At 40.0% G+C, this 27,734-nt stretch overlaps 4 protein-coding genes and 1 non-coding gene across 13 annotated transcripts; 3 read left to right on the top strand and 2 right to left on the bottom strand.

Moving 5' to 3' along the window:
• Positions 1-111: 111 nt before the first annotated feature.
• On the bottom strand, positions 112-10,650 carry LOC120568679. Of its 3 annotated transcripts, none has more exons than XM_039816336.1 (11): positions 10,595-10,650; positions 4,655-4,717; positions 3,890-3,963; positions 3,347-3,393; positions 3,087-3,244; positions 2,751-2,926; positions 1,563-1,696; positions 1,284-1,428; positions 955-1,060; positions 742-823; positions 112-536 (listed from the first exon to the last, which is right to left on the bottom strand). In XM_039816336.1, exons 3-11 carry the CDS (start codon positions 3,954-3,956, stop codon positions 459-461), a joined length of 993 nt encoding a protein of 330 aa, XP_039672270.1. In that variant the 5' UTR covers positions 3,957-3,963; positions 4,655-4,717; positions 10,595-10,650; the 3' UTR covers positions 112-458. The 3 variants fall into 3 exon arrangements, with proteins under 3 accessions (XP_039672270.1, XP_039672269.1, XP_039672272.1); XM_039816335.1 differs by lacking the exon at positions 10,595-10,650 and adding an exon at positions 6,818-7,006; XM_039816338.1 differs by lacking the exon at positions 10,595-10,650 and adding an exon at positions 6,290-6,308.
• On the bottom strand, positions 5,756-5,827 carry trnae-cuc. The gene has a single exon. It is a non-coding gene; the product is annotated as a tRNA-Glu (tRNA).
• LOC120568677 (caspase-8-like) lies at positions 5,896-9,086 on the top strand. Of its 4 annotated transcripts, none has more exons than XM_039816334.1 (6): positions 5,896-6,135; positions 6,837-7,202; positions 7,334-7,371; positions 7,641-7,743; positions 7,845-8,394; positions 8,797-9,086. In XM_039816334.1, the coding sequence occupies exons 2-6, from the start codon at positions 6,857-6,859 to the stop codon at positions 8,945-8,947; spliced, it is 1,188 nt and encodes a 395-aa protein (XP_039672268.1). In that variant the 5' UTR covers positions 5,896-6,135; positions 6,837-6,856; the 3' UTR covers positions 8,948-9,086. The 4 variants fall into 4 exon arrangements, with proteins under 4 accessions (XP_039672268.1, XP_039672267.1, XP_039672265.1 ...); XM_039816333.1 differs by having other exon boundaries at positions 5,897-6,131; XM_039816331.1 differs by lacking the exon at positions 5,896-6,135 and adding an exon at positions 6,268-6,400.
• On the top strand, positions 9,676-15,936 carry LOC120568680 (ciliogenesis associated TTC17 interacting protein). Of its 2 annotated transcripts, none has more exons than XM_039816340.1 (9): positions 9,676-10,015; positions 10,643-10,828; positions 10,946-11,001; positions 11,118-11,204; positions 11,459-11,626; positions 11,716-11,840; positions 13,524-13,600; positions 13,733-13,800; positions 15,649-15,936. In XM_039816340.1, exons 1-9 carry the CDS (start codon positions 9,874-9,876, stop codon positions 15,832-15,834), a joined length of 1,095 nt encoding a protein of 364 aa, XP_039672274.1. In that variant the 5' UTR covers positions 9,676-9,873; the 3' UTR covers positions 15,835-15,936. The 2 variants fall into 2 exon arrangements, with proteins under 2 accessions (XP_039672274.1, XP_039672273.1); XM_039816339.1 differs by having other exon boundaries at positions 13,730-13,800.
• A 409-nt stretch (positions 15,937-16,345) lies between these two features.
• Positions 16,346-27,227, top strand: casp8 (caspase 8, apoptosis-related cysteine peptidase). Of its 3 annotated transcripts, none has more exons than XM_039816525.1 (12): positions 16,346-16,525; positions 18,983-19,141; positions 19,284-19,459; positions 19,621-19,726; positions 20,203-20,332; positions 20,420-20,463; positions 20,551-20,584; positions 23,420-23,487; positions 23,585-23,696; positions 23,868-23,995; positions 25,237-25,628; positions 26,831-27,227. In XM_039816525.1, the coding sequence occupies exons 2-12, from the start codon at positions 19,034-19,036 to the stop codon at positions 26,964-26,966; spliced, it is 1,434 nt and encodes a 477-aa protein (XP_039672459.1). In that variant the 5' UTR covers positions 16,346-16,525; positions 18,983-19,033; the 3' UTR covers positions 26,967-27,227. The 3 variants fall into 3 exon arrangements, with proteins under 3 accessions (XP_039672459.1, XP_039672458.1, XP_039672460.1); XM_039816524.1 differs by lacking the exon at positions 16,346-16,525 and adding an exon at positions 17,003-17,162; XM_039816526.1 differs by lacking the exon at positions 16,346-16,525 and adding an exon at positions 17,740-17,758.
• Positions 27,228-27,734: the final 507 nt, after the last annotated feature.

Genomic DNA, 27,734 nt, shown 5'->3' with positions numbered 1-27,734 from the left:
GATAAACGCTTTATTTGCATTGTTGGCTCCCAAGTGTGTGAACTGCTCTCATTGGACCGCCGTGCATAAATACAGATTGAATAAATGATTTCATTTTAAATGAGTACATGATATTAGTGCATCACTAATCTTTATTTCACAGCAAAAAGGTTTACATTTCAGAACTAGCTCATCAGCTAGTTCAGGCAGAGCAAACGTATTTCATCAAAACTCATCAACTGACACATTCCCTTTGTTTCAGTAATAAGAAGTCCATGAACAAGCAGAGCAAAAGCTCCCTAAATTTGAGATCCTTAGCATGTTTTGCAGTCATATTGGTATACTTTTACATGTCACAAGAGTCACATATAACTTGAACAAACTTGCTTTGCTGGCTAAGGCTATAAAAGACATTAGCAAAATAAAACCATAACTTAATGTAATATGAATGTGTCCTTCACATATTGCTTTTATTATATCTATCGAGGCTTTAGTTCTGTGTCCTCCACCTCTGTGATCTCCTCTACAGGCTCAGCTGATGGGGCAGGGTGGAAGAGCTGGAAACAACACACACACACACACACACACACACACACACACACACAAAAAAGTGTTTGTGATTGGGTGAGTGGTAAAGTGTGTGATGTCTGCGTCTGTGTGTGTGTATATGTGTGTGTGTGTGTGTGTGTGTGTGTGTGTGTGTGTGTGTGTGTGTGTGTGTGTGTGTGTGTACGTGCGTGCGTGTTCAGTATGTGTACTTACATTAAATGTGTCATTTTTTTCCAGGAAATATTTGTACTTTGGCGGGGGGCAAGGAATCTGAGGAAACAAAACCTTAGATACCCTGAAACACAAACACACACACACAAAATGAGCCTTGATATGTATATATAACAAATAGTTGATCAAAATATATGTCAGTGTGTGTATGAGTCACGCAGGAGTCAACACACAGTAGTAGAGACACAACAGTACCTCTGATGGCGCACCAGCAGCAGCGCAGCCAGGAGGATCATGGGTATTCCAAGTGAAATTGAGATGATGACCAGAGTGTTGAGTTTGTAAAATGACCGTTTCACCGCTACAAACAGACACACACACACACACACACACACACACATACACACACACACACACACACACACACACACACACACACACACACACACACACACACACACACACACACACAGACACACACATACAGACCGAAAATGTAACATAGTGTGCAGGTGGCTGGAGATGATAAAAGGTCACCAGCCTTTGGTAAAACCACTATTCCAGATTACTTTAATAGCACTCACTGACGGTGTGACTCCAGTCACTCCACTGAGCAGATTGTTGGCACATGGCACTCATTCTCGTTCTCATCCTCACATTGTAGGTTCTGTTAGGATCTGGACTGGGTTCTATATATAACAGCTTGTTGGTTAAGGTTTTGAATCTTTCCTGTTTTTAAAAGATAAAGATTCACCAGGAAACACTCAGTAGGTTCACTTCATTTAGATAGTTCTTGTTTATGTGCACTGGGACATAATGCACTAAATGGTATATCTAATTTCTACATACTGTCCATACTGTACCTGGTCGCCCATGTCTAGCTGGTATTCAAAGCAATGGGAGTGAGGGTTTACACGACTGTGGGGTAGACCCCATGTCACTACCAGTCCTTCATCTTTGACTGATGCAGAGATGTTTGGGGGTGGAGACAGGACCTCTGTGGCACACACAACCACAAAATCAGTAAAATCATTGATAAAAGATTAAATTCAGAAGGTCTGCTGTAGACTCTTTACAACCTACAGTGTTGTACCTACTAACCTGAACATTCAGCTACCAAATGAATATGTACCTAACTATAGGTGGCGTGTGCCAAATTAACCAACAAAATGCCAGTCAGCCTACCATCAGGCCACCTATAGGCTGGACAAACTACACACACAAACGATAGAAACAATCAACTATTGATGAAAATGGGCACAGTTTAGTCACCTGAAAGCAAGAAAAAAAGAGCAAAAAAACATTTGTATGACAATTTATTAGGAAGTCTGTTGGAGAGGGGCGCTAGATTGTGAGAACAAGGTAATAATGTTATAGAAATAAAGTTTTAAATAGTATTTAAAAAAACTTTGATGATATTTTATCCAGCAGGGGCCCCAGCATTCACTTGTAAAGTCAAGATTTGATGATGGGCCTCTCTGGACTTTCAGATATAGGAAGGTACATTTAAGTTGGAATGAAATCTAGTTTGGTATTCAATCATCAAACACAAAATAGATAATATGCATTATTTTTAGCCATGGTGGCAGCTTTATGGATGGCAATACCGCTCTGTCTGTTGGACTGTCGGTTGACCTCTTTGGTCCAGACTGAAATATCTCAACAACTATTAAATGGACTGCCACATTGTTTTGTACAGACATTCATGGTGCCCGGAGCAGAAATCCTAATAACTTTGCTAATCCCCTAACTAGTCTTGCAGCGCCACCAGCAGGTCAAAGTTTTCACTTATTCAGTAAAATATCTCAACATCTACTTGAAGGATTTAATCCAGACATTCATGGTTATCACACAGCGCCACCATGAGGTTCACATTTGTGGTTTTGAGTGATGGGATTCTGTCCACTGTTAAAGAGTCAGTTGGGGAGAATCTATTAAAGAAAAGGGCTACCTACTGCATTATTCAAATAGTTGATGCCATTGAATACCATCTGTGGTATTATAATTTGCAAATACTCAACTCAATGACAGTGTTTGTCTTTGAGTATTACCTAGCTTGTTGATGTCGAAAGGGCTGATGTAGACTGTCCACTTGTCGTGCAGGGTTAGGTTAAAATGGAGGATTACATACAACCCATCGTACGCGTGCAGAAATGAAGACATCGATCCGACTCTCTCCTCAGACGAAAGGTTCAGAGCGGGACCTGCTCCACGATCATCACACACACTAGGTGAATAGACAGAGAAATTGATACTCAGTCAAAACAATTTATACATTTGTTTTTTATTGTAAATATGCATTCATATTTATGAAATACTCATCGAATCTATGCTTTGTGAGTAATGTGTTATTTAAAAAATTTAATATTGTAAAATAAAATTATAACCTGATATTGACAAAGATCTGAGTATCCTTTTGCAAAGTGGGAAATGACCAGGAGCAGTTGAGTATATTTGTTGGGTAAAAGAGGCAGTGAAAGTTTTTTGCATCCACCGTATCCTCCTCTACGTCATGTCCTGGGTCTGAAGAAATGTGTGGATAGATCTGAAACAGTTCCACAAACATAAAGGACCGAATATAAAAATCAAAATATACATCTGTCTTATCTGTGGCCTTTAGAAGTTAAAGTTAAAAGGTGATTCTCACATTGCCATGGTCATCAGGACAGACATCTGGATTGATGGCCTCTGTCTCTGTTAAAAGAGGCCATATATCTAGAGTTATAGCATGAGGAAAAACACTATTGCATAAAAGCCATGGATCATCAAGTTCTAACTTTGAGAATGCACACACACACACACACACACACTGCGATATGCAGACCAGTGTGGGCATCAATGCAAGTCCATTGAAATTTAAAACACTTCTGCACATTCTTTTCTGCGGTACACCATGCTTACGTAATTCATCAACGTTTTGGGGTATTCTTAATCAGGGTGGTGGCTGTATATAAGGAAAGAGGAAACTGCGACACCACCCTGATGGAAGCAAGATAGCCAAAAATATGTGACGGATCAAACATGGTGTACGTAAGAAGAGCTGTGGGACATGTTTTAACTTTAATATCCATGGATCATCATTCACTGAGTTGTGTGTGTGTGTGTGTGTGTGTGTGTGTGTGTGTGTGTGTGTGTGTGTGTGTGTGTGTGTGTGTGTGTGTTGTGTGTGTGTGTGGTCAAAGTTACCCACCATTTTGTGAGGCACACAAAACCAGCAAACTGGACCAAAGTATTGAATGGACAGGAAACAGCTTCATAGCCAATCTAAGGGTTTTACACACACACACACACACACACACACACACACACACACACACACACACACACACCACACACACACACACACACACACACAGACACACATACAGACACACAGAAACACACACACACACACACACACACACACACACACACACACACACACACAGACACACATACAGACACACAGAAACACACACACACACACAGACAAACCCAAACACAAATACAAATACAAACACAAACACAAACACAAACAAACACACACACATGCAGTTCATAGAGAAGCCATTTCAGTCCACGCTAAGTGATTTCCTGGCTGTTCAAACTTCCCCTTTTTTAATGGTACAGTAAATGATTTTGTGACTGACACATCTCAATGGGCATATAATCAAATACAAACAAACAGCTTTTCTCATATTAGTCTTAATTCTCCTCTCGATTACATTTAATTGGGAGTTTACACACATACATACACATTTCCACTACCTACAAAAACCTTTTACATTTTCCACACAAAAAAGAACAAAAGTAAAAAGTTATTAGTGCTTTGGATTGTTAACACACTCAGCTCTCAAAAATGCTAAATAAATAAACCCATGATTAGCTATTCTAAGTATAGGCTTTATTAGAAATTAAATCTAACACAAAATCTGAAGCACTGTGATTGTAAATAGCATTACTAAGAAGCCGTTACCTCCTGCTGTCCGTCCACTCAGTCGCTGACTGTCGGTGTTGGACTGAAGACAATGACACATTTCTGGGGAAAGAAGAAGCATGACGTCACATACTGTACAAAGCTTCAGGAAACAATGAGTTTCTTCCTGTTTCTTTATTTGTATTTTTCTAGAACATAACACGGAAAAATTTCTGCTTTTCTGGTTACATATTAAGCAATGTGTTACTGGTACATACACTAAAAACTAAGTAAAAAGACTCAGTCAATAACTTTTTAATAAATAATTGATCAAATTGGTTACATTTTTAAACCTTACAAAATCAGTAACCTTTTTATAAATATCTGTAACTCTCAAAAAATTACAGAATCCTTAACGTTTTAAATACATTTAGTAATTTTTGAAAATGTTACCAACAATAAATAAAGTGGACATATTATGCTTTTCCGTATTTTCTGTCATATCTACAATGTTATAAAGTCAGATTTTCATGTTTAAACGTGGCCAAAACTTCAAATGATGAGGTAAACGTAGTTTAGAGAAATCCCTGTGAGCTAAAGCTTTCAGATTTCCAACTGTTCTGAATGTTTTGAACAGGTTTTATGATTCGTCATTTGCGCCAGCCAGGCAGGACTGGATTGTTGTTGTTTGAACTGGCATCTCTCCAGTACATTCTGTACTTCGGTCAAATTTCCAGTGTATTTGTGTGATTGTGGGACTTGTTATTGATGATGATCTTGGTATTTCTAAAATCGTTTATATACTGTACATCTGTTGAACTGGACACTTATGTGCTATCCACTATTATGGATGACTTTCATTCAGCTATAGGCTAGGCTACTTGAACAGTAATTTAAGATCTAAATTTGTTTAGATATTTCTCTGTAGGATGGTAAGAGGTTACAAACATCTTCCCTTGACAACACATGACCACTACCAGCTCTGGGTTGCTACTCCATAGCAACTGAAAACATAAAATATTTTGGCCTACAACAATATGAAAAAAATTCTACTAATGCATTACTTTTCCTGAAGATTCCCGTTGCATGAATTTGGTGATTGGATATTATTTGATGTTATCGTCGGTGTGGCTACTAGACATAATTGTGCAAAATGTCCAGTTCCCTGACCGGGAATCGAACCCGGGCCGCGGCGGTGAGAGCGCCGAATCCTAACCACTAGACCACCAGGGAAAGCTGCCCTGTATTGAGGAAGTATTTATTTTATACGAGCTGGCCTGTTCGTGTAGTACCTGGTCTATCTTGTCAAACAAACCACTTGTCCTCAATTCTGAGGCACTTTCTATTTAAATCACTTCCAATAAAGTATAAACTTCAACTTCTTCACTTCAATGCGGCGCGTCACTAAGGGAGCCTCATGTTGATCCTAGTGGCCGATGGTAGAAAAACACCATAGCTGTTTTCCCTCACTCACCATCGACCACGATCAAGAACGGATTTACAACTTTCTACAATCACTACTCTACAGCACTAGGTGGTGGGTAAGCAACACACTCACACACTTCCGTTGTCTGAATCTGTCGATGCATCCTATTACTTACTCAATGAATTGCTTGCATAGGGCACATTAGACCTGAGCAGACGAATGAAGAATTGAATAGCTTGTAGTTACTGAAAATTATGCAGAGACGTTACCTTTGTTAGGGTAAGGACCAACGCCTTCTGCCATCTCTGACCTCCGAGTTTTGAAAACGAAAGCAGCCCTGCTACTCTGTTTTACGCGCCACGAGGACAGGGAATTCACAGGTAAAGTCCACTGAAAGTGGGAGGAAGACTACAGTAATCAAATATTTATGTAATTACTGTATTGTTGCGGCTATTACAGTTTCAAAGTAACGTTAGCTTGCGGTTCTTTGCATGCCATTATCGTAGAAAAAGCGTTTAAAGTGAACTAAATTCTGACTAACATGTCAGTCTGTAGACCTACATGATGTCACATAAAACACAAGTTAACATACATTCTAGCTAGTAACGTTAGCCTACCTAACTACATTTTAAAGCCATGTTAACACATTTTGAGGACTTAGTTTTTGCTGCTGTATTAAATGATTATGAATCTGCTTTAATCTACACTCACGAGTAGGCTAACGTAACGTTACAACGTTATTCATTGTCAGTGGTATCACAATACTTTGCTAAACATTTTGCTTTACTATAGGCTACCTCTTCTTTCTGTCTCTAGTTCTCTTTGTCAGATTCAGCATGCCAGCCAAAGACACGGTGAGACGTAATAAGACAGCCATTCAGGCGACTTTATGTGGAGACCACAGGCTAATGCTCAACAAAGTTCATGAAAAGAACCTGATAACTACGCGGGAGTACAACAACCTTAAAAGCATAAACAAAGAAGATGTAGAGGGCCACGTCGTTGAGCTCGTGGATAAGATCATGAACAAAGGAGAGGACACCTGCAAAGCCTTCCTGGACCTCCTGCAAACCGATGAGGACATTAAAACGACTTACCCTGAGCTGAAGAACATACAATTGAATGAAACCTGCCTTTTAAATACGCCTTCGCCTGTTCAAGAGTGTGCATCTGTCGACAGCGGTAGGCCTGTGTTAACATTTATGTATAGTTTTGGTAAAGAAATGACTCATGCCAGCATTGTGTGTTTCACATAAAGTTGACGACTTAAGGGTTTATTTTTAGAGGTATCTGTTTCCGTCTGATTTCCTCAGATGTTCTGCCACAAGAGAGCAAAAGGATGCGAAAGGAGGTGAGTTTTTTTTGTTTGTTTACCTAATATTGAAATAAGCTTGAGTCAGTGTTTTTAGTTAGGCTTTGATGATCCTATATTAACATATAGAATATATCCTTTGTAATATTGTCATAGCCTACTTCATAAGTTTTAAACCAGTAAAGAAAAGAAAAGGTACCTCTTAAGTAAAAGTCTTAAAGTATAAAATATTGAAATGGAAAAAAATATCCACTCCAGGTTAGTTTCTTAGTAATGTGTTTGTGTCAAACTGTTTCCATTGTTTTCAGGACAAGCCGTATGAGTTGAACAGCCAGCCTACTGGCCTCTGTGTGATCATAAACAACGAGAATTTCCCGGCTGAAGCAAGAAATGGAACCAGCAAAGATGCTCGTATGTTACAGAGTAGACAGATTGACAATTTGTTTTATGTTGTCCTGTTAGTTGGTGGTTGAAGCTTAAATAAATAATACAAATTATTAAATCCCCTGCAGAAAGTTTGGCAGTGGTGTTCAGCTGGCTGCGGTTCAGAGTGCTGATGTGTAAAGACCAAACCAAGGACCAGATGGATCGCGTGCTGAAATGCTTTGCTTCTCAGAGCAACCTCGCTCAGCTGCAGGAGTTCAATGTTACGGAGTGGTCTGGCAGCACATTCGCTGATCTTCAAGAGGCTCCTAAGCATGGCGATGCCTTCATCTGCTGTATTCTGAGTCACGGAAGGAACGGTGAAGTCCTAGGGATCGATCAGAAGCCCCTCTCCATTAAACAAATAACAAGAACTTTCAAGGCAACCAACCAATCAACCCTCACTGGCAAGCCAAAAGTCTTCCTTATCCAGGCCTGCCAGGGAGGGCAGAAACAGCATGGAGTGTTAGAAGAAGGTCTGCAGACTGATGATGATCCTCACTCTCCATTCATCCCTGAGGAAGCTGATGTTCTGGTTGCCATTGCCACTGTCGAAAATCATCAATCATTCAGACACAAAATAGATGGGAGCTGGTTCATCCAATCCGTGTGTCAGCAGCTAAAGGAGGGCTGTCCAAGGTAAATGTGAAACTAAATTAAATATATAAACTCAGCAAAAAAAGAAACGTCCTCTCACTTTCAACTGCTTTTATTTTCAGCCAACTTAACATGCGTTTAACAACACATTTTTCCATTTCTGTTAGTCACATGTCTGTTCTGTTCTGTTCTTAGTAGTTGAATTTTTTTATGTTCATACAAAGTTACACATGTTAAGTTGGCTGAAAATAAAAGCAGTTGAAAGTGAGATGACGTTTCTTTTTTTGCTGATTATAGTTAGTCCTGTGGCTTAAAATATCTACAATATTTTGTAGATCTGATGATATAATCGTTACCACGTAGTTAATACTGTACACCTGTCTTGATCATAATGTGCCCTGATAGGGATAGTAATATGTTTTCCTACTCTGCATATTGTTTTAGGAGTGAAGACATTACCACCATTCTCCACCGCGTGAACAATGAAGTAGCCCAGAAAGAGGGCTGCAGACTGAAGCCTGGTGCAGTAAAGCAGATGTCTGAATTTAGGTCCACCTTAAGGAAGAGCCTTGTGTTGTCGCCACATCACAAATGAAGCTTAATCACCAAAATAAATCATGCATAAACATGTACTTTATGTCTTAATTAAGGGTGTATAATTAACTCAGGGTTAGGGTTGTCTTAAAATGTACTCAATCTTTTTTTATATTCTAAATCTTATATTTTTAAATCATCACATTGAATCATTGTATTTTTTATTGTCACAGATTTGTGTCGCAAAATAAACTTTTTGATCATCACTGGTGGGTTTAGGTTTTAATGAGGGGGGAACATTTTACAAACAGAAGCCCTAAAGAATACTGGTGACATTTACATATCTAACAAATAAGTTACTAATGTAAAAAGTGTTATTATTATTGCCTCCTAGATTTATCATTGCATATCTGAAAGTGTTCCTGAAGCAATATTTGTTGGACAAACCATTTATGGCTTAGAGAATCTCTTTTGAAGCAACATTTAGAGCATAAGTACATTTATATGAACATGCCAAAAATATATCAACCAGTAATGGCGTGATAAAGAAAAAGCAATTTGTCATGTTATTTTTTAGCATTTCTTTTTTTAAAGAATCGCTTTAAAAAAAGCTATTCTTTACGTTATTTTAAGGCTTTTATTTTTATTTTTAACATTACCTAAAGCACATGGAGGATTTTAAAACGGATTCAACCAACACGTTATGGAATTGTGTGCACTTGCTTTGGTGGGAATTCAGTTGCGCATATACATCCATCTTTACGGGACTGCAGCGTCGTTGCCCTGACAACTTGGAATGTGTTTGTCCTCTTCCGTATCGGAAAAGAGGCTGAAGAGACGGTATATAGAGGATCTTTGATATAAGTAAGATCAAAAGGCTGCTTGCCATAAAAACTACAAAACAACCTATTTGTGGCAACAAAAGTCTGTCTCATAAAGCTGTTCCAGATACGTTGGGACTTATTTTACTACCGGGAGTATCTGCCAATGATGGATACTCCGCTGGAAGCAATACATCCATGGCTGGAAGACGAGACTCCTGCCGGAGCCTTAGCGGGCATTGAGGGACTAGACCTCGGAGAGAAGTTGAAATCCTCCGACGAAGCTATCACGTTCATGTCCAGCATTGGTGAGTTGTCAGTGTACTTTGTTGGCAATTCGAGAGGGTCAGAAAGAAACTGCGTAGGCTACGCCTGAGAGTTAGCGCCACCTGGTTTTGGCACATGTTGAGAAGACAGATAACGTTAGTTGAAAACTTGATCAATTAACTGATCAAATTTATCAACTAATTAACGTTAGCCAAAAATAGAAAATAAGCTCTTGACATATTTTTAACTGTCCATTTTTTTTCTTATTTTTTTTTAATTTAACCTTTATTTAACGAGAGAACTCATTTACAACGGCGACCTGGCCAAGAAGACAACATATAGTTTCACATTCAACATAAGTAAGTCGATCGATATGCGAAAGTGGTATGGTGATAACATAATATCATGGACGTATTAAGAGAACATTCACAAAATAGACATCTATAACATTGCTGAGATGTAGTAAAGAGTCAGATTACAGTTAGTGCAAAAATTAAATTGTGGGTAAGATATTGATGTGGATCCAGTGATCAGTTATAATGCAGTATATATAAATAGATAGTAAATAAAAATAAAGAGTCTATATGAATGCTGAGAAGTAGTGAAGTCAATATACGTACATTTGTGGCGTTTCACGTTCAAACTTGAATATGCCCCACTTCCCTCAGAGCCTGCAGAGCTGCTGAAGTGTGTGTTTCCAGACTCTCTGGTGACTGTGTCAGAGGGGGGCCGAGACCTGGGGCAGTTCAGTGTGACGGTGGAGTTTGCCCGTAGAGTCCAGAAGCCTTGTTTGCTGCTGCATGCTCAGAGCCAGGGAGCCATTGATGACTCCCCCTGTGGAACTACAGTGACAGGTGAGGGCAGGCAGGGGCTGCAAAGGCAGGTTGGCCTCCAATGTTTTGTCTATTTCACAGATGTGTGAGCATGCCTTGTCTTCATGTCCTTTGTCCTGCCTCCATTGTCCATTTAAGCCTACATAACCACGGACCTGGAGGTGCTGGAGGAAGATTACCACGAGTATGTCAAGGTGGGTCATTGCAAACTTCCCATACTGTCTCATTTTAACAAATGCAAGTGTGGCGCCTGCTTGCCCTTCATTCTTATGCCAATTCTGTCTTTCAACACATTAAATCATCTTTTCAGCTTAAGGGCCACAGTTTGGACAAGAGGTGTCACATGGTGCAGCATAACGGGCAGATGGTGATCGATAAAGTTACCACTGTAGGAGAGGTGAGATAAGAAATTAAAATAAACTGCCCAGGGCCCTTTTAAAACATTTATATGTGAAATAGATGGTAATAAGATGACCTTCACCATGGTTAAAAACCTAAAATGTGAAACAGCAGGCAAAGTCAATCTGGATCTGAATGTCTTTCTAATAACAGTTCAAAACGGTTTTATACAAACATTTCCCATTGGAGATGTCAACAAACCTGCTGTTGGGAAATAACTGTAGGTGTTAAATCTTTTTTGTGTGGGTACAGGAGGCGGCGAAGGAGAGTGTTTCCTATCCCATGTCTGAACTAAGAGGGCTGGTTACAGAGGGGTCCAACTTTCTGCTGATGCGCCTGATCGCTCTCAGAAAGAAGGCGCCAGAACACATGACCTTCCTCTCCTTCGACCAGGGATTACACATCATCCACACCACTTTTGTAAGTAATTATGCCAGTGAGACCTCTTGGTCATTCTTTGTGTTGTTTGAATAGTGAACTCTGACTGAAATCTGTTTCTCTGTGCTCAGAGCGAGCTGGGTCTTAAACAGCTGGAGGTTGGGGGTAAGACCATGGAGGTATTTGGGCTGGAGAGGATTGTTCACTCTGTGGAGGACAGCCCCACTACTTGGCAATGCTACTTCCTGGCTGATGGGTAAGCTCAGTGACTGTACAGTACCTCTACAGGTTCTTAAACGTGTTGGAGTTGGTAGTGTTTGCAGCTCCTCAAAGGACTATACTTGTGTTTAGGACAGCATGATTAATCAAATTTAATGTTTTGGTAAGTTTGTGTGTGGTTTACATATAGTCTGGGAAACCAAATTCCAGGCCTGGAAAGGTTTTGGAAACATAAAAAGACCCAGAAAGTTTTGGAAAAGTCATGGAATTTTTTTTAACACAGCATAATATTTCATTAATAAATGTATTTTCACGTCGTCTTAACCTCAACGTTCAATTCGGGGAGCGATATTATGAATCCCACTATGAACCACATAAATTGTCATTCATTTTATAGTTAAACCTCTGAGGGTAAACTTTAACACAGATTTCTGTTCTTATTGTATAATGTCGACTGACATTTTCAGCAACACATAGTCATGGAAATTTGCCAAAAAGTCATGGAAAAGTATTGGTTAAATTGCGTATGAACCCTGACAGTGTTACAGCAGCAAAATATCAGTCACACAGCACAGAATATACATGAAATACTAGGATACAATATACATACATACAATATACATGAAATAATAATAGGATAGAATACAAGAACAAATATTTAAAATATATACATGTTGGTAACAAAATAAAAATAACAACACTTAGCATGTACAAGTGGCTTCAAAGTTTTTTTCACTTTAGAGTTTCAGGTGCACCATGACGAGCCAAAAACACGCAAAAGCTAATTTTTCACCTGGGTCGAACATTGGGAGAGTTAGCGTAGAGTAGCGTTATCAGCTAAATAGCTTAGCGCAGGGGCTAATGGATCCAAGAGTGTATCTTGTACATTACCCCACTAATAATGCTCAAAATGATACCAAACTTCTACATTAGTACAAATAGGTTATACACTCATAAAACGATGGATTGGAAAGTTTGTAAGTACACCAGAAGTAAATAACACTTGCCTGTTGGCTTCTGCTCTCTGCTGCTGCTGCTACCAGCAGTAAGACGAGTGCTTAGGGACGTCTACAAATTACAACACCGAAAAGAGATGCAACAAAAATATTTATTAATTTAACTTTTTTTTTTAAGTGCTGAACTATAACTGGCAGGAGATAAGTTATAATTGAGGTAAGTTTGGAGACACTACCTTATTTAATCATTAAATTAATAAATATTTTTGTTTTATGAGAGCATAACCTATTTACTAGTGTAGAAGTTTGGTATCATTTCAGGCATTATTAGTGGGGTCATTTACGAGATACAAACCTAATCCATAAGCCCCTGCGCTAAGCTATTCAGCTGATAACGCTAACTCTCCCAATGTTCGACACAGGTGAAAAAAGCTTCTGGGGGGTTGTTTGGCTCGAGGTCATGGTGAAAAGGACCCTAGGGTGAAATTACTCCGAAACATCACTTTAACTAGTAATGATAAGATGTAGATAAACCTATTGTGCAAGTTGCACTTAGTGCAGATTTGATGTCTAAAAGTCTTATCTAGCACCCAGTGATGAGGTGTTATAAACTTGTAAGTGGATTTGTCTGGAAATGAGACCCATGAAGACAAATGTAAATGAGTGTGCATTTATGACTTTCAGGCTCTGTAAATAACTTTGTTAAAAAATGTCACAATATGACTTGATAAATGATTTTTGAGCAGTTAATGTTCTGTGATCAGGCACTTGGCCAGCAGAGTGCAGGTGGGATCACCAATCACCATGAGGCTTCTGCAGCTGCCATCACAGCCAGAAAAAGGTAACCAAGCTCAAACATAAAAACTGTTCCTCCAATGAAACAGAGTCAGTGATGTTTTGTGTGTGTGTGTGTGTGTGTGTGTGTGTGTGTGTGTGTGTGTGTGTGTGTGTGTGTGTGTGTGTGTAACAGCAGGTTTTGAGACGATCCCTCTGGTTTGGGAAGAAGACATGCAGATGCGCTCCAAGTTCTTGGACAGAAAGGTAACCAATAATGTTCTCCTATGATTAAGACATGTATTACAGTTTTTTTCGATTGCTAAACGACAGTGGGAACAACTGGAGTCACATGTGCAAAACTCTAACAGTCTGCACAGCAGCAGTTCATGTGGACCAAACTCTAGTTCATTTTTCATTGCTTGAACACAGTTTTCAAAACTCTACACACTTATCCCATGACTTTAACCACAACGTGCACAACACTGTAGATTTACAGCACTTTGTTCAAATGCTAACACACTGCTGTCAAAACTGTAAAGCACACATTCAAAACAGAATGGATTTCAGTCTGGTGCCTATCAAACACTGCTGATTGCAATTTTAGCTGAAAGCCTAAGCAGGTGTCTTGTTTTAGACTAGTTAGTGAACATATATGGTATTTATACAGAGAAAGCTCAGAAAGTCTTTTTTTGTATACAAACACCTAATAAGAATGAAACAATTCTACACTGTACTGTTTGAGAGAAACAGGTAAAAGAGCAAAGATACCAATATGTCCAGGTAAGATGTCTGAGGTTATGTACACAGCTATAAAAAAAAGTGAAAAACACTTTATCTTTACAATAGTAAAACTGCGTTCTTACTGTTTTTCAGAAAGTAATGGAGGTGAAAGCAATAGAAACACCACATTAATTTCTATTTAGAGATGATGCAGATATCCAATGTGATGAAGAAAACCTGCCACATGATGCTGGAGAGAGGCAGGATTAGTCACACTATTCTTTTGTACTATTACCTATGTACCTTTAGTTTTTTTCCCCCAGTAATTCCATAAATTACTAGAGACAAAATACTTTATTGAAGAAAACTGATGATTTTCATTCCTTCTTGTTTACCTTATGTAAAAATTGGTATGCTATACAATCTATATTTTTTCCTTAAAAACACTGTTGAGTAGTGTCAAGTCACTCAAATTGTTCAAACTGTAAAGATGAGAAAGTTTGTAATTTCTGTATTGGTGTTTGATGCTAGTGTTTTTACCCTCAGTGTGTTCTGAGTGACAGTGTGTGTTATCTCAGTGAGGCCTGCGCATACTGTTTGAGACGTGTGTTAAGAGTTGTGTTGCTTTGAATGAGTTTTGCAGGTGATGTGAACTGTTTAGCTCAGGTGACTGTAGGTAGTGCATACTGTAGTTTGAGTTTTGCACATGTGACTCCAGTTGTGCCCACTGTCGTTTAGCAATCGAAAAAAACTGTAAAGGTCCCATGACATGGTGCTCTTTGGATGCTTTTATATAGACCTTAGTGGTCCCCTAATACTGTATCTGAAGTCTCTTTCCTGAAATTCAGCCTTTGTGCAGAATTACAGCCACTAGAGCCAGTCCCACAATGAGCTTTCCTTAGTGTGTGCCATTTCTGTGTCTATAGCTATTGAGGAGGAGAGGGGAGGGGGCAAGGTTGAGGGTGGGGGTGTGGCCTTGACCAACTGCCACTTTGCTCGTTTGAAAGCCATGATGTCTCTCTCTCATGGGTTGGCCAAATTCTCTGGGTGGGCAAAGCAGAGAAAGGGGAGGTAACCTTGATTCCAGATCGGTCCATCTGAGCTTTCATTTTCTCAAAGGCAGAGCAGGATACCCAGGGCTCGGTTTACACCTATCACCATTTCTAGCCACTGGGGGACCATAGGCAGGCTGGGTGAGCTCATATTAATTAAAAAAAAAAACTCATAAAGTGAAATTTTCATGCCATGGGACCTTTAAAACTGTGCCTGAATAATATTGTTTCCTCCCATACATCTTATCTTATATATATTTATATACCCCATCATCTTACTCTACAAATCCTTTGAACAGAGAAGGATATGAATGTGTGTGTTTATGTCTCATTGGGGCAGGAGGAGCTGAAGGCGGACCATGCCTCATACCTAAGACAGCATCCAGATATCCGTGCCCTCATATCTGACTTCCTGCAGTTTTTGCTGCTGAGGAAACCAGATGATGTCTTCCAGGTTGCTAGGGAGTACTTCCTCCCTTTTGCCTCCCATCCTCCAGAACCAAGCCTGAAAGCCCCATCACTCTAAAAGCACACCTCAGGGCTCATATGCTAAAAGCAGCCTTTTTTATTTATTTATAGCTTTCTGTTTATTTATCCTTTTAACTTGAGATTAAATCTTAAAATTGCATTTGGTTATGCTCTTGTCTTTTTTCCTGAGTGACAGATGACTAGTGGCACAAAAGGAAACTTGGTGGAGAGGAACAATAAGTTTTAAAGGGGTGATAGAATGATTATATAGGGTATTTCACACTGTTCCTTAAGGTCTCCTAATAGAATATTTAGATGAGCTGCACGCTGATTGGTTGCACACACACACACACACACACACACACACACACACACACACACACACACACACACACACACACACACACACACACACAGAGCTGCACAGCACACACACATCTGCGCGCACACACAAACACACACACACACACACACTAACTCTGTTACCGAATGTACAGACATGCCCAGACATGCCCGGGCTGCAGCCGAAACAGCAGAGAGAAAATATCTCCAGCTGGCTTCAAACTTCATTTCTCCTCCAACACATGAACTCATCAACTAATGTACCAGATACAGTTTCGTTACAGTTTCAGACTCCAGTGTGTCGTGCACACACACCAATGCAAAGTTAAGGAAAGGGATGTCAATGGGACTGCTGTGAGGTACTACCTATTTTACCCACCGAACTGTCGTAATTCAACTATGAAAAGGTAAACTCGGTTTTGCATTCCATCACCCCTTTAAACCTGAGACTTCATCTGAGCTGTGTGATCTTCCTAAAAAAAAAAAAAAAGTAGTGATCTGAATAAAGGGGTTTGTTTCAAATAGTGTTTGTGGTTTCGTTTTGGTACTTTGCCAAGCAAAGCAGTTAAGGCAAGTTAAGTTAGCTATGGTTTGTCATCCGTCAGTGAAACTAGGAAAAAGCGAGCCTGTCTTCAAAATAAAAGTGTAAAATATAAAAAATAAAATACACAATGAAAGGCGTGGTAAAATCTTCTCCAAACAGGTAAAACCAAGAGCTGTAGGACAATTGTGTAGACTGGTCTTGGACCACGTCACTACTTGCTTATGCTTATTCGAAATAAGAATTACGTTTGCATCCTGTTTGCGTGCCATAAACAGCTTTTATTTTGAAGTTTTGAAGCGGAAGCGACCATTCTAAAAAATCCTGGCGCTCAGTGATATATATCTATGTGAAAGTGAAACCGGTCGAGGGAGCATACGAACAACACACACGAAAATACTTCCTTACTTACATCCATAAAAAAAGACAACTTCACTTGTGAATTGTTCGCTTTTAAAAAGTAAAAAGATTTACAGTCGCTTCTTGGGCGTAAATCGACAGCGGTAAGTTTTAAAGTCGTAAATTTACTAACCTGTGGACAGAGATTAGCCTGTAACGTTAACGCTGCTGTAAATTATTTAACGTTACAGTCTATCAAGTAACCTACAAGTTTGGCTGTTGTTGAGTGTAATGTATGTAATGTAAACGTTATAATGATTTGACATTGTTGCGCTACCCAGGCTTGGGTTAAACCAAATTTATAATTTTCACTTGAAGTCAAACAAACGTCGACTAGCTAGTGTTGTTTCCCGTGACGTCACTTTAGCATATCCCTGTGAGTTTTCGCAGTTTGACTCCACTCTAACTATAACAAAAGTACTGGTAATGATAGTAGACTACATGTTATGCAGTACTAGATTAAAAAGTGGTATTCAAAAGGCAAATATAAAACAAGAAAAAGGAAGTGAACATATTAAAACCAAGAATAAAATAAGTAAAATTGGATTAATATACTGTACGAATATAGCACACAAATACACATACAAATATATATACCATTTGAAATACATATTCGTCTTAAACCTGTCCATGGGAACAACCAACAAGTTCCTGCCTTGGACCTCAGACTGCTCCAGGTTGGGAGTAAAGGGCTTTAAAAGTAATGAGTACTCTAACAACAATGTCACAGTGATTTTACTTTACTTTCTTGTATGTTTATCACGTATGAAGGAAATGTATTCAGTATTTCTGTTATATTCCGCCACATCAAGTATAGAGGTGGTATTTGGCATTCAAGCTCATGTTTTCACTTGTTTCATCTTCCCCATTAAATGCCCACTTTTCCTTTTTACCATCTGCTTTGAATGTATATATTTATTTTTCTGTATTTATTGTTAATTTTATATTAATATTTAAAGGTCCCATGGCATGAACATTTCACTTTATGAGGTTTTTTAACATTAATATGAGTTCCCCCAGCCTGCCTATGGTCCCCCAGTGGCTAGAAATGGTGATAGGTGTAAACCGAGCCCTGGGTATCCTGCTCTGCCTTTGAGAAAATGAAAGCTCAGATGGGCTGATCTGGAATCTTCTCCTTATGAGGTCATAAGGAGCAAGGTTACCTACCTTTTCTCTGCTTTGCCCGCACAGAGAATTTGGCCCACCCATGAGAGAGAGAGAGAGAGAGAGAGAGAGAGAGAGAGAGAGCAAAGAATTTCTAATAAGGGAAGGAGTTCCACTCTCTCGATACGTCCGGCTTCTGAACTGGTTGCAGTTCCACTCTGGTTCCATATAGGGGGTGCTCACAGGCCAGTGCAGAATTAATGGTGGCCTATGGAGCTATACCTCTCAAAATCCACTTTTGTCAGGATATCATTTTTTGTCTGGTAATTTGAATGTTGCATTCGAAAGGGGGGGCTAAGAAAATACACACTGCTGGGTGATTTTTTTAAAGTGGCTTTTTTGTTCTAAAAAGCCTTTTTAAAATGTCAATGACGTCATACACATACGGCCAGAGATACTGCTTTATCGCAAGCTCTGAGTCACTTCCTTTGTTCTCTCGAGGCATCAACAACACAGCTGACAGGTTAGGTTCTTCAGACAGAAATGGCACATCCTAAGGAAAGCTCATTGTGGGACTGGCTCTAGTGGCTGTAATTTCAGATACAGTATTAGGGGACCACTAAGGTCTATATAAAAACATCCAAAATGCAGCAAGTCATAGGACCTTTTAATATGTTTGTTTGTTTATGTTTGCACCTTTCACCAAGTCATATTCCGCATAAGTGTACTTATTGTGGCAATAAACTCTTTTCTGAATTCTGAAAACCTTTTTCTGATTCTGATTTCTGATTTTTGTCTCTATTGTTTCTGCCTCTGATAGCAAGTACAGTGAGCTTAACACCAGGCCTGTGCTGGAGGGAGTGGGTGTGTGATGGATAGGCTGAAGCTGTCCCGCATAGATGAGGAGCTGGTGTCGTCTGAGGTGGCAGCTCTCTGCTTCTTGTGTCGTGATGTCATCAATAGGAAACGCCTGGAGGGGGTGAGCACCACATACCTCGTACTGTTGTCTTTGCACTTGTCTTAACCACATGTCTGAGGAAAAATGTCTCATTGACCTGGTTTCCTTTCGAGGTTTGTCCTCTCAAAGGTTTGTCTGTGTGTCTGTGGCTGTTCTCATACAGATCGTGGATGCAAAAGGCCTGTTCTTGAGACTAGAAGAGAAAGGACAGTTGGAGAACGATTTCTTCCTGAGTCAGCTGCTCCAAACTATCGGTCGAGCAGATCTCCTCAACCTGCTGGAGACAGACAGCAGGCGACCAGAAGAAACCGACGCAAATCCCGTGCTGTCGGATTACAGGTACATGTAAAGGCAGAAACACATTGACTGTAACCGGAAGAGATAACAGTACGCCAGGATTTCAATTCAGCTTTATTCCCAAAGTTGTATTCTTCTGTCTTCTGTTTCTTTGTCTGTCCCTCTCCTCTTTCTCTTTTCTCCTCTTCTGCTCTTCCTGTCAGGGTGATGCTGTACCGAGTATACGAGGACATGACAGGGGAAAATCTTGAGAAGATGAAGTTTCTGTTGTCCAACAAACTGGGCAAAGCAAAAATTGAGGCATGCAATGTAAGAGAACACACCCACAGTTACATAAGAAATAATGACATGGATACGTCTTCATGTTTATTTGTTATGAGTAAAATGTCTAATAATGCAACATTTGGCCCTAAACGTACTATAGTAAATAGTTAAAATCTCTTTTTCTGTGAACAGCGGCAACCAAAATTCATAACTAACACTATTTATACATTTTCTCAATGCAGTGTTAACTGTTACATTTACCTGTGTCTAAATGTGTCCCCCCGCAACATGTTAAAATGTGAATGTATCTACTTAGGTTAGTGCTGCTAGTGTTAGTTCAGTAGGTTCCATCACGGGTTAACTTAATGTAATTGCAGTTAGGCTGAATGATATAAACATAAAGATATACACACAGCAACAACACAATTACTGCACAGGAAGTGATTTCTAGATTTGAAATTCAGCTGCAAAGCCTCTACACTAACAGACACACACACATTTTTTTTTCCTGTTAATTACAGACAGCACTGGATGTGTTTGCTGAAATGGAACAGGCTGGTTTACTGTCAAACACAAACCTACATGAGCTGCATACAATGCTGCTGGAGTTTGATCAACAACTGGCATCGACTTTACAGCGCTACAGGGAAGGTATGATATGCACTTACACACACAAGCACATACACATTTAAATGTTGTATTACTATGAAACTCGTGGAATTCTTGTATTCTTTTTAGCAACCCAGCTGCCTCGAGTTCCTCGCAGCAGTGTGGATTCCCAGGTGGGTTTATTAATGTGTGTTTATGTACAGTTAATCCTATAATGAGCCAGTTTACTGAGGAGCCGGACTCTGTTTTTCTTCCCACAGAGGGTCAACACCTTTCAGCCATCACAACCCAGCGGTAAGTCTTTTTTTTCACTGTTTAACTCACCAATTTTACCATTAATTTGAGCACACAGCCATTGAATAATTATCTCCAGTGACAGACTGATCTCATGAAGTGGCGTATGTATGCCAGTATTGCCGTGTTATCAAGACGCATACTCATTTTTTAGCGTTATTTTTATTTATTTATCAACGCCGTTTGGCCTCCATTGACTTACATTACCTTGCTATTGCGTGTGTATTGACGCCATAGCGAGAAGTATGAAAGGCTGAAAATCTGCGTAGGGAGATTGGTCGGGGTGGAGGATGGGTAAACAGTGTTTCCTCTAGGATTTTTTTTTAGCAGTGGGGGCAGATCTGTCGGACCCCCCCGCGCCCCGCCGGCAAATGTTTTACATATTAAACAGAACTGACACTTCGCTGCAACACAAACAAATATATTTATTCACCTCTATTCACACACAATGAGGCATATTTTCATTTCGTTTTGATTGAACTGTATTTTTGAGGAACTGTAGGTCTACAAAATGAATTTTACAAGAACTTCTTCATAGGGAAACCGAAACGAAAGTAGGCTATAGTATGAAACCATTCATAATGAAACTAATTGCATATTTGCCCCAGTGGCAAAGTTGGCAGCCTTGCAGTGTGAATTAGATTTTTCTTGGCTTTTGGAAAAAAAACTCCAAGGCTGGGTTACACTAGAACGGCCAGGATGGTCATTTTGACAGTTTTGAAATTTATATGTGTAATAACTTTTCTAAATAAAAAAATACAATCCTGCTGGTACCTGACTTTTCCTAAAAGAGTCTGTATTTTCATTTAAAATAGTTTTTATATACTGTACATTACACAAAAGGCAAAGAAAATACAATCACTTTGACCTATTTTGGCCATACTGTCATATTGACCGCTCAGATTTTCGTGGCTTTGTTTTTAATCTTTTGCGTGGTCGAAGATGCATCTTGGTTGCTTAGTAATAATCATAGTCTCTGTCAGAGAAACGTAACTAGCGGTCTCGAGGAACAAGTGTGGGCAATGCATCACCGATGGGCCGAAGGCAAAGCCAGAGTCGGTAACGTAGGCTACGGCGTGGATGGTTCTGAATCAGAAGAAAAGCACCGGGCAATCGCTGTGTGAAAGGCGCAGTACACGTAGACGGTAGCTGTCTACGTGTTCATATAACTTTATACATGCTACAACTGGCTGGAATCATTACACACATCCTCTCCAAGGAGTGTACCAGCTGTAAAATGTCCAGAGGAAGTTCATGCAGCAACTGGCAGAGGAACTGAGAGCGGAGTTTATGGAGGAAAAAAAGGGCAGCGGCGCGCGGTCCAAACAGCGCTGCGCACCGCAGCAGACTCCAAATTGGAGGCAGTGCCTGCCAGGTTAGGTTATAAATGTTCAAATAACATAATTTTAATTGTTATTTGGCTGTGAATTATGTTGAATGAATTTCCCCCAATATGTTTCATGAATGTATCAAATAATCACGGTTTAGACTATGCCATGATATGATATCAAGAATCAACAGCCACGTGCAATTTAGCTAGCAAAATGTGCAAGAACTATAGACTAATACAGGCTTAAATGAACTGACAACATAAGTTATACGACTTACAGTTGTAAAGAATGCACACATGCCATCTCAACCGGGTCCTCCGGACAGCCTGTCTTTTTTTTCTCCCTTTTCTCAGAGTGGCACGCGTTGTGAAGCGCGTGTCTGCGCTATTCTCCGTCGACGTGCTCTTTACAATCACTGCTGATAGACGGCTTTTTGTATATATACTTCTGATATCGTGGCGGGAGAAATCTAACCGTGGCGGACCGCCACTTGCCAGTCAACATAGAGGAAACACTGATTAAAACACAGGACTTTCACCCAGGAGAGTGGCGATCGCATCCCGCATGTGACTTTGTGTCCCGCATGTGATGTTTCCTTTCCACGTTTTTTGTTTTCCTAAACCCAACCAGTTAAAGCAAAGATTTGGCCAACTAAGGCTACATCTACACTCCTACGTTTCCGATAAAAAACGACTATCTTTTGCTACGTTTACGCCTCACGTCCACACTACTCCGACGTTTCCCACCCCCCTGAAATGGAGACATTTGGAAACAGAGCTGCCCCCTCTTTGGTTTGAAAGCTCTGGGGTTGCTTTGTAGTCTGGGTGGGCACAAACAGAGACTTTTTGGAAACGACGATGCACGTCAGTCAGTCTTATCAGCTAGGTAGGCTTACATAGCTTTCATTAACAGTTCCACCTTGTTGTTGGTCTCTAAGCAATAAAATCCCAGGTCTTACTTTTCGCCATTGTTGTTCTCTGTCCAAAGTAGGTTTAGGAAAAGTTCTCTTCCTAAACCCAACCAGTTATTCTTTTCCTAAATCAAACCCCGTTCTTAAAGTAACAAAAAATTGCCGGTGCGACACCGATGACTTCTTACTTAATACTTTTATTTCTTAAGGTGCATAACCGTGACTAACGTTTCGATGTAGGGTTACATCTTCATCGGAGTCCTTCCCGTTCTTCTTTTCCTAATCCCAACCGTTTCTTCTTTTCCTAAACCGTAGCCTCGCGATAACACGTGGCTTTATGTTTACGCTGTGACGTTGCAGACTGCTGTCCACTGTATACAGCATAGACATACACGCGGATAGCTCAAAATGCGTACAGATAACACGCCACGTGGCTTTAGGAAAGTGGCGTGTATGTTTACGCAAAGTCATGATATGACGTTGCCAGTGACTAGCCTTCCACCCCCCTCACTGCTATAGATGTTCACTCTCATGCTATCATTTGTATCATACCCATAGAAGGGGATGTAAGTTTTCGCTGTTTTTGTTCTTCAGACGCAGGACCATCCGATGCATTCGTTGTCTCCGATGCAGAACCAAAGACCTCCCCTCTTTTTGATCACGTAACCATTCACACAAACACAAATATCTCTCATTCATTTTATATATGGAGCATGATTGTTTATGATTTGTCTATGTGCATGTGCTTGTGCCCTTTAGACAGACTACTACTCCCTGAGTCATATCCCACGTGGTTTGTGTGTGGTCATCAATAATGAGAACTTCTGGGGAACAGGATTGAAAAATCGAGGCGGGACTCAGGAGGATGCAAGTGTGTATCCTTGTATTTGAACAACCATGTGATTTGTTTACGTACTGTTTATCTATTGATAAGTTACCTAGCAACATTCAGGGTTGAGGATGCTCAGACTTTATACTTATTACACATGATATGATGATATAAAATAAAAACAATCAATCTGTATGCTTTAATTTGACACAGAGGCTCTGCACACAGTGTTCACCCGCCTTGGCTTTGAAGTGGAGGTACACGACGACCTGACTGCCCGCGAGATGCGTCTTGTACTGGAAAAGCTGGGCTCAAGGAATTTTTTGGATGATGATGCCTTGGTGAGCAGTGTTACACATCTTCAGAGCTGTAATATTGGTGACTACTGTATATGCTTTATTTTTTGCTCTTTAAGGGAATAGTTTGACATTTTGGAAAAAGAGCAAATTTGCGGACTTAAAGGAAAGTTTGGATGTTTTGAAGTGGGGTTGTATGAGGTTCTTATTCATAGTCAGTGTATCACAGTACAGCTGTGGACCGGGACAGCAGCAAAATGTATTTTAGCCACCTTTTAAAAAAAAAAGAAAAAGAAAATAATAATAATTCCATGCTAATGTTAAGCATATCGTGATTCAAGTAGTCTGACAGAAAACTAGACTTCTGTATCTCCTCTTGGCTCTGTTTTCAGGCTTTAGAAAATCTTTGGTCAATCATAGGTCATTTCAGAGAGAGCAAACTAGTTTTTATTGGCTGTTCTGTGCATGCATTGCCCATGTGACAGAGAGGGGAGAGGAAAAGATTAAAAAGATAGATCATAAAGACATTCAAAATTCATTCATTTATAGATGCGGGCGCCATCTTGGAAAACAGTCATGACCAGTCAAACGACGAACGCCATGCAACCAGTAACCAGTAACATAGCTCAAGCACAGCGTTCGCAGTTCGACTGGTCATGACTGTTTTCCAAGATGGCGCCCGCATGTCAACATGAACGCTACGGTCTTTCTAAACTATCTTTTTAATAAACTGTCTGTACACTTACAAAGTTCTCAATGCTTCGGTTTACATGTAGGGACCCTCATTATGCTACCGTGGAAGTGTGGTGCTATTTTGAGCCTTGTTAGTGGTGTAGAAATAGCGATTTACCCTCTGTCCCGGAAGATAGCGTTAGCAGCTAATCACCGGTTTGCGCTAGCTTGTTTCAAGAGACATTCGATTAGCACGAAAACCGATCCCAGAGAACGGACAACATTTTGCGCTGGAATTGTCCTTTTTAAATTGAACTTGGGGAACCCTGCTATAGCTTCATATTATGTACATGGTACAACAATGAGTGGTATTGATCTTCTCATCTAACTCTGAGCAAGAAAGCGAATAAGCGTATACAAAATGTTGTAAAACTATTTCTATTAAACAGTATGTTTATAATAGTCCTTTCAAACTATTTCCAATGTGACCTGTGACTGCTTGCATACACAAATCATCATGTGTCAGAGGGAATCCTATCTAAAAATCCAAGTTAAATGGAGATGTAACACATTAAAAAGAAGAAGAAAAAAAATCTGTCTGCCTCTGATCTTAGGTGGTTAGCGTGCTGTCCCATGGAGAAAAGGGATGTGTCTATGGGACTGATGAGAAGGCGGTGCTTTTGCAAGAACTCTCCAAGCCCTTCACTAGTGGGAGAGCTCCCACCTTGGCAGGGAAGCCCAAACTCTTCTTCATCCAAGCGTGTCAGGGAAACAACTACCAGAAAGGATCCCTGCCGTGTCCTCCAAAGCCAAGACAGGAGGAGGGGGAAAGACAGAGCCGCCTGGAGGAAGATGCAGGTCGCGTGGAGGGTGAGACAGTGCCTTGGGATGCTGACTTTCTGCTGGGCATGTCCACCGTGCCAGAGTGCAAGTCGTTTCGAAGCACTGCCACAGGCTCCATCTACATCCAGGAGCTGTGCAGGCAGCTGATGAGGTCAGCAGAAAGGTGAGAGATGCCTCCATCCAGAGTTTAAGATGATGCTTGTTGAGTTTTTTTTATCCACTAGCTACAGTTAAGGCAAAGATTTGGCCAACTAAGGCTACATCTACACTCCTACGTTTCCGATAAAAAACGACTATCTTTTAATACGTTTACGCCTCACGTCCACACTACTCCGGTGTTTCCCACCCCCCTGAAATGGAGACATTTGGAAACAGTGCTGCCCCCTCTTTGGTTTGAAAGCTATGGGGTTGCTTTGTAGTCTGGGTGGGCACAAACGGAGACTTTTTGGAAACGACGATGCACGTCAGTCAGTCTTATCAGCTAGGTAGGCTTACATACCGTTCAGTAACAGTTCCACCTTGTTGGTCTCTAAGCAATTAAATCCCAGGTCTTACTTTTCGCCATTGTTGTTCTCTGTCCAAAGTATTTTTTTTACTTACATCCACGATTTTCAACCGCAGAGTAACTTCCAACAATCTGCTTCCTGTTTACATCAGCACGCACATGTCCAGTGTATGCAGATGTTCATGTGATATGCATTGTCAGACATGTTAATGTGAATGGCGATTAGTTCTGCTACAGGAGCTAAAACCCTTGTGTGGACAGAGATGGGTTTTGTCTCAAAAACGCAGCTTAAAAATGATAACGTTGTGTGTGGATGTAGGCTAGGTCAGTCTTTAAAACCAGGCTTAACCACAGCACTTACTGACTGTCGTACTACACAGATGTGATGGGTGACACCTTTCAGTTTGAAAGTATACTATCCCCAAACTATTATAAACACGTCCTAATATAAAGGTAAAAAGTAGGACTTAAGATTCAGGGAGAGTGATGCGTGTGTATGTATGTATGTCGAGAGTCAAGACTAATGTGCGACGCATACATCAGCTGTGTTTACTATAGGCCTAACTGTCTGACATGATCCAAAACCTCTTAGAACCCCATTATAAAATGCAATTTTTTTTTTATTGCGCAAATCTAACCTTTTTCCAGAAAAAAGGAACATAGAAAATTCCTGTAGTCCCAGTTTAGGGACTATAATTCTGTTGCTTTTTCTGTAGGTCCGCTTTTGGTGTTTTTCAAATGTATGTGTAATGCTGTTGATATTATACTGTATGTTAGAGAGCATGATGTTGTATTAAAATATACCCACAATTTAAACGAGGATTATCATTTGTCATGCTTTTCCTCTGTTTTCTGTGCAGCTCGGAGATGGATGATGTGCTCACTGTGCTGACACGTGTGAACAGGGAGGTCAGCAAAAGAGAATATTTAAACTACAAACAAATGCCAGAGCCCAAGTACACCCTCACCAAGAAGCTCGTCCTCAAATTTGTTTGAGCTGACCGGGACCAAGTGCAACGCTGAAAATGTGCCATATTCACATAGAGTCACATAGACCCAACTGGTTTACTGTGTGTATGACTTTTTTTGTTTGTTTTTTAATCCGACTTCATGATACAACTTAAAGGATGAATTTGAATGTAGGCGTCTCTGTCTGGAGAGTCTGATATCTCTTAATCTTGCAAAAGCATCATGTTATATAAAATGTAACAGAAGCCACTCCCGTGTGATTTAGGAAAAATAAACAATCAGACCTCATGTGGAAAGTTTCTTTGTGTCACAGTATCAGATCACAGAAAAGCAGTTGCGCAAAACCTCCCTCAATCTTTTTATACTGACACAATGAAGTCAATATGCAGTGCACATACTCAACATTTGAGAATAGTTTTATTACAGGTAAAACTAACATAAGTCTTCCATTAAAATACAAATTATTTCTGAAGGTATTAGTGGTTGTATGGAGTCAGAAGTATATAAAAACAATAAAGGTAGCTATACCAAAATTAAAAAATGCTCTGTTACAGGTAGAAGTCATTTTAATCAAATACATCTATCCATTATCTACTCCTTTGCAGCATCATTCACAAGATAATTAAAATAAAGGTATAAGAGTAAAATGATCGATGAGTTGATGTGTAAAATTGACATGTTCATTGTTTTAATGTTGAACGGTAACTAATAGTGTTGGACTCATCTATGAATGTAACATGTATTTCTGCTGTCAGATGAAGGAAGGATAATAAAAACTACCTTTTAACTCTAAAA

Source organism: Perca fluviatilis, chromosome 11 (genome assembly GCF_010015445.1).
Source record: "Perca fluviatilis chromosome 11, GENO_Pfluv_1.0, whole genome shotgun sequence".
NCBI lineage: Eukaryota > Metazoa > Chordata > Actinopteri > Perciformes > Percidae > Perca > Perca fluviatilis.
Note: the sequence above shows the minus strand (reverse complement) of the source record. Positions and strands in the feature narration are given on the sequence as shown.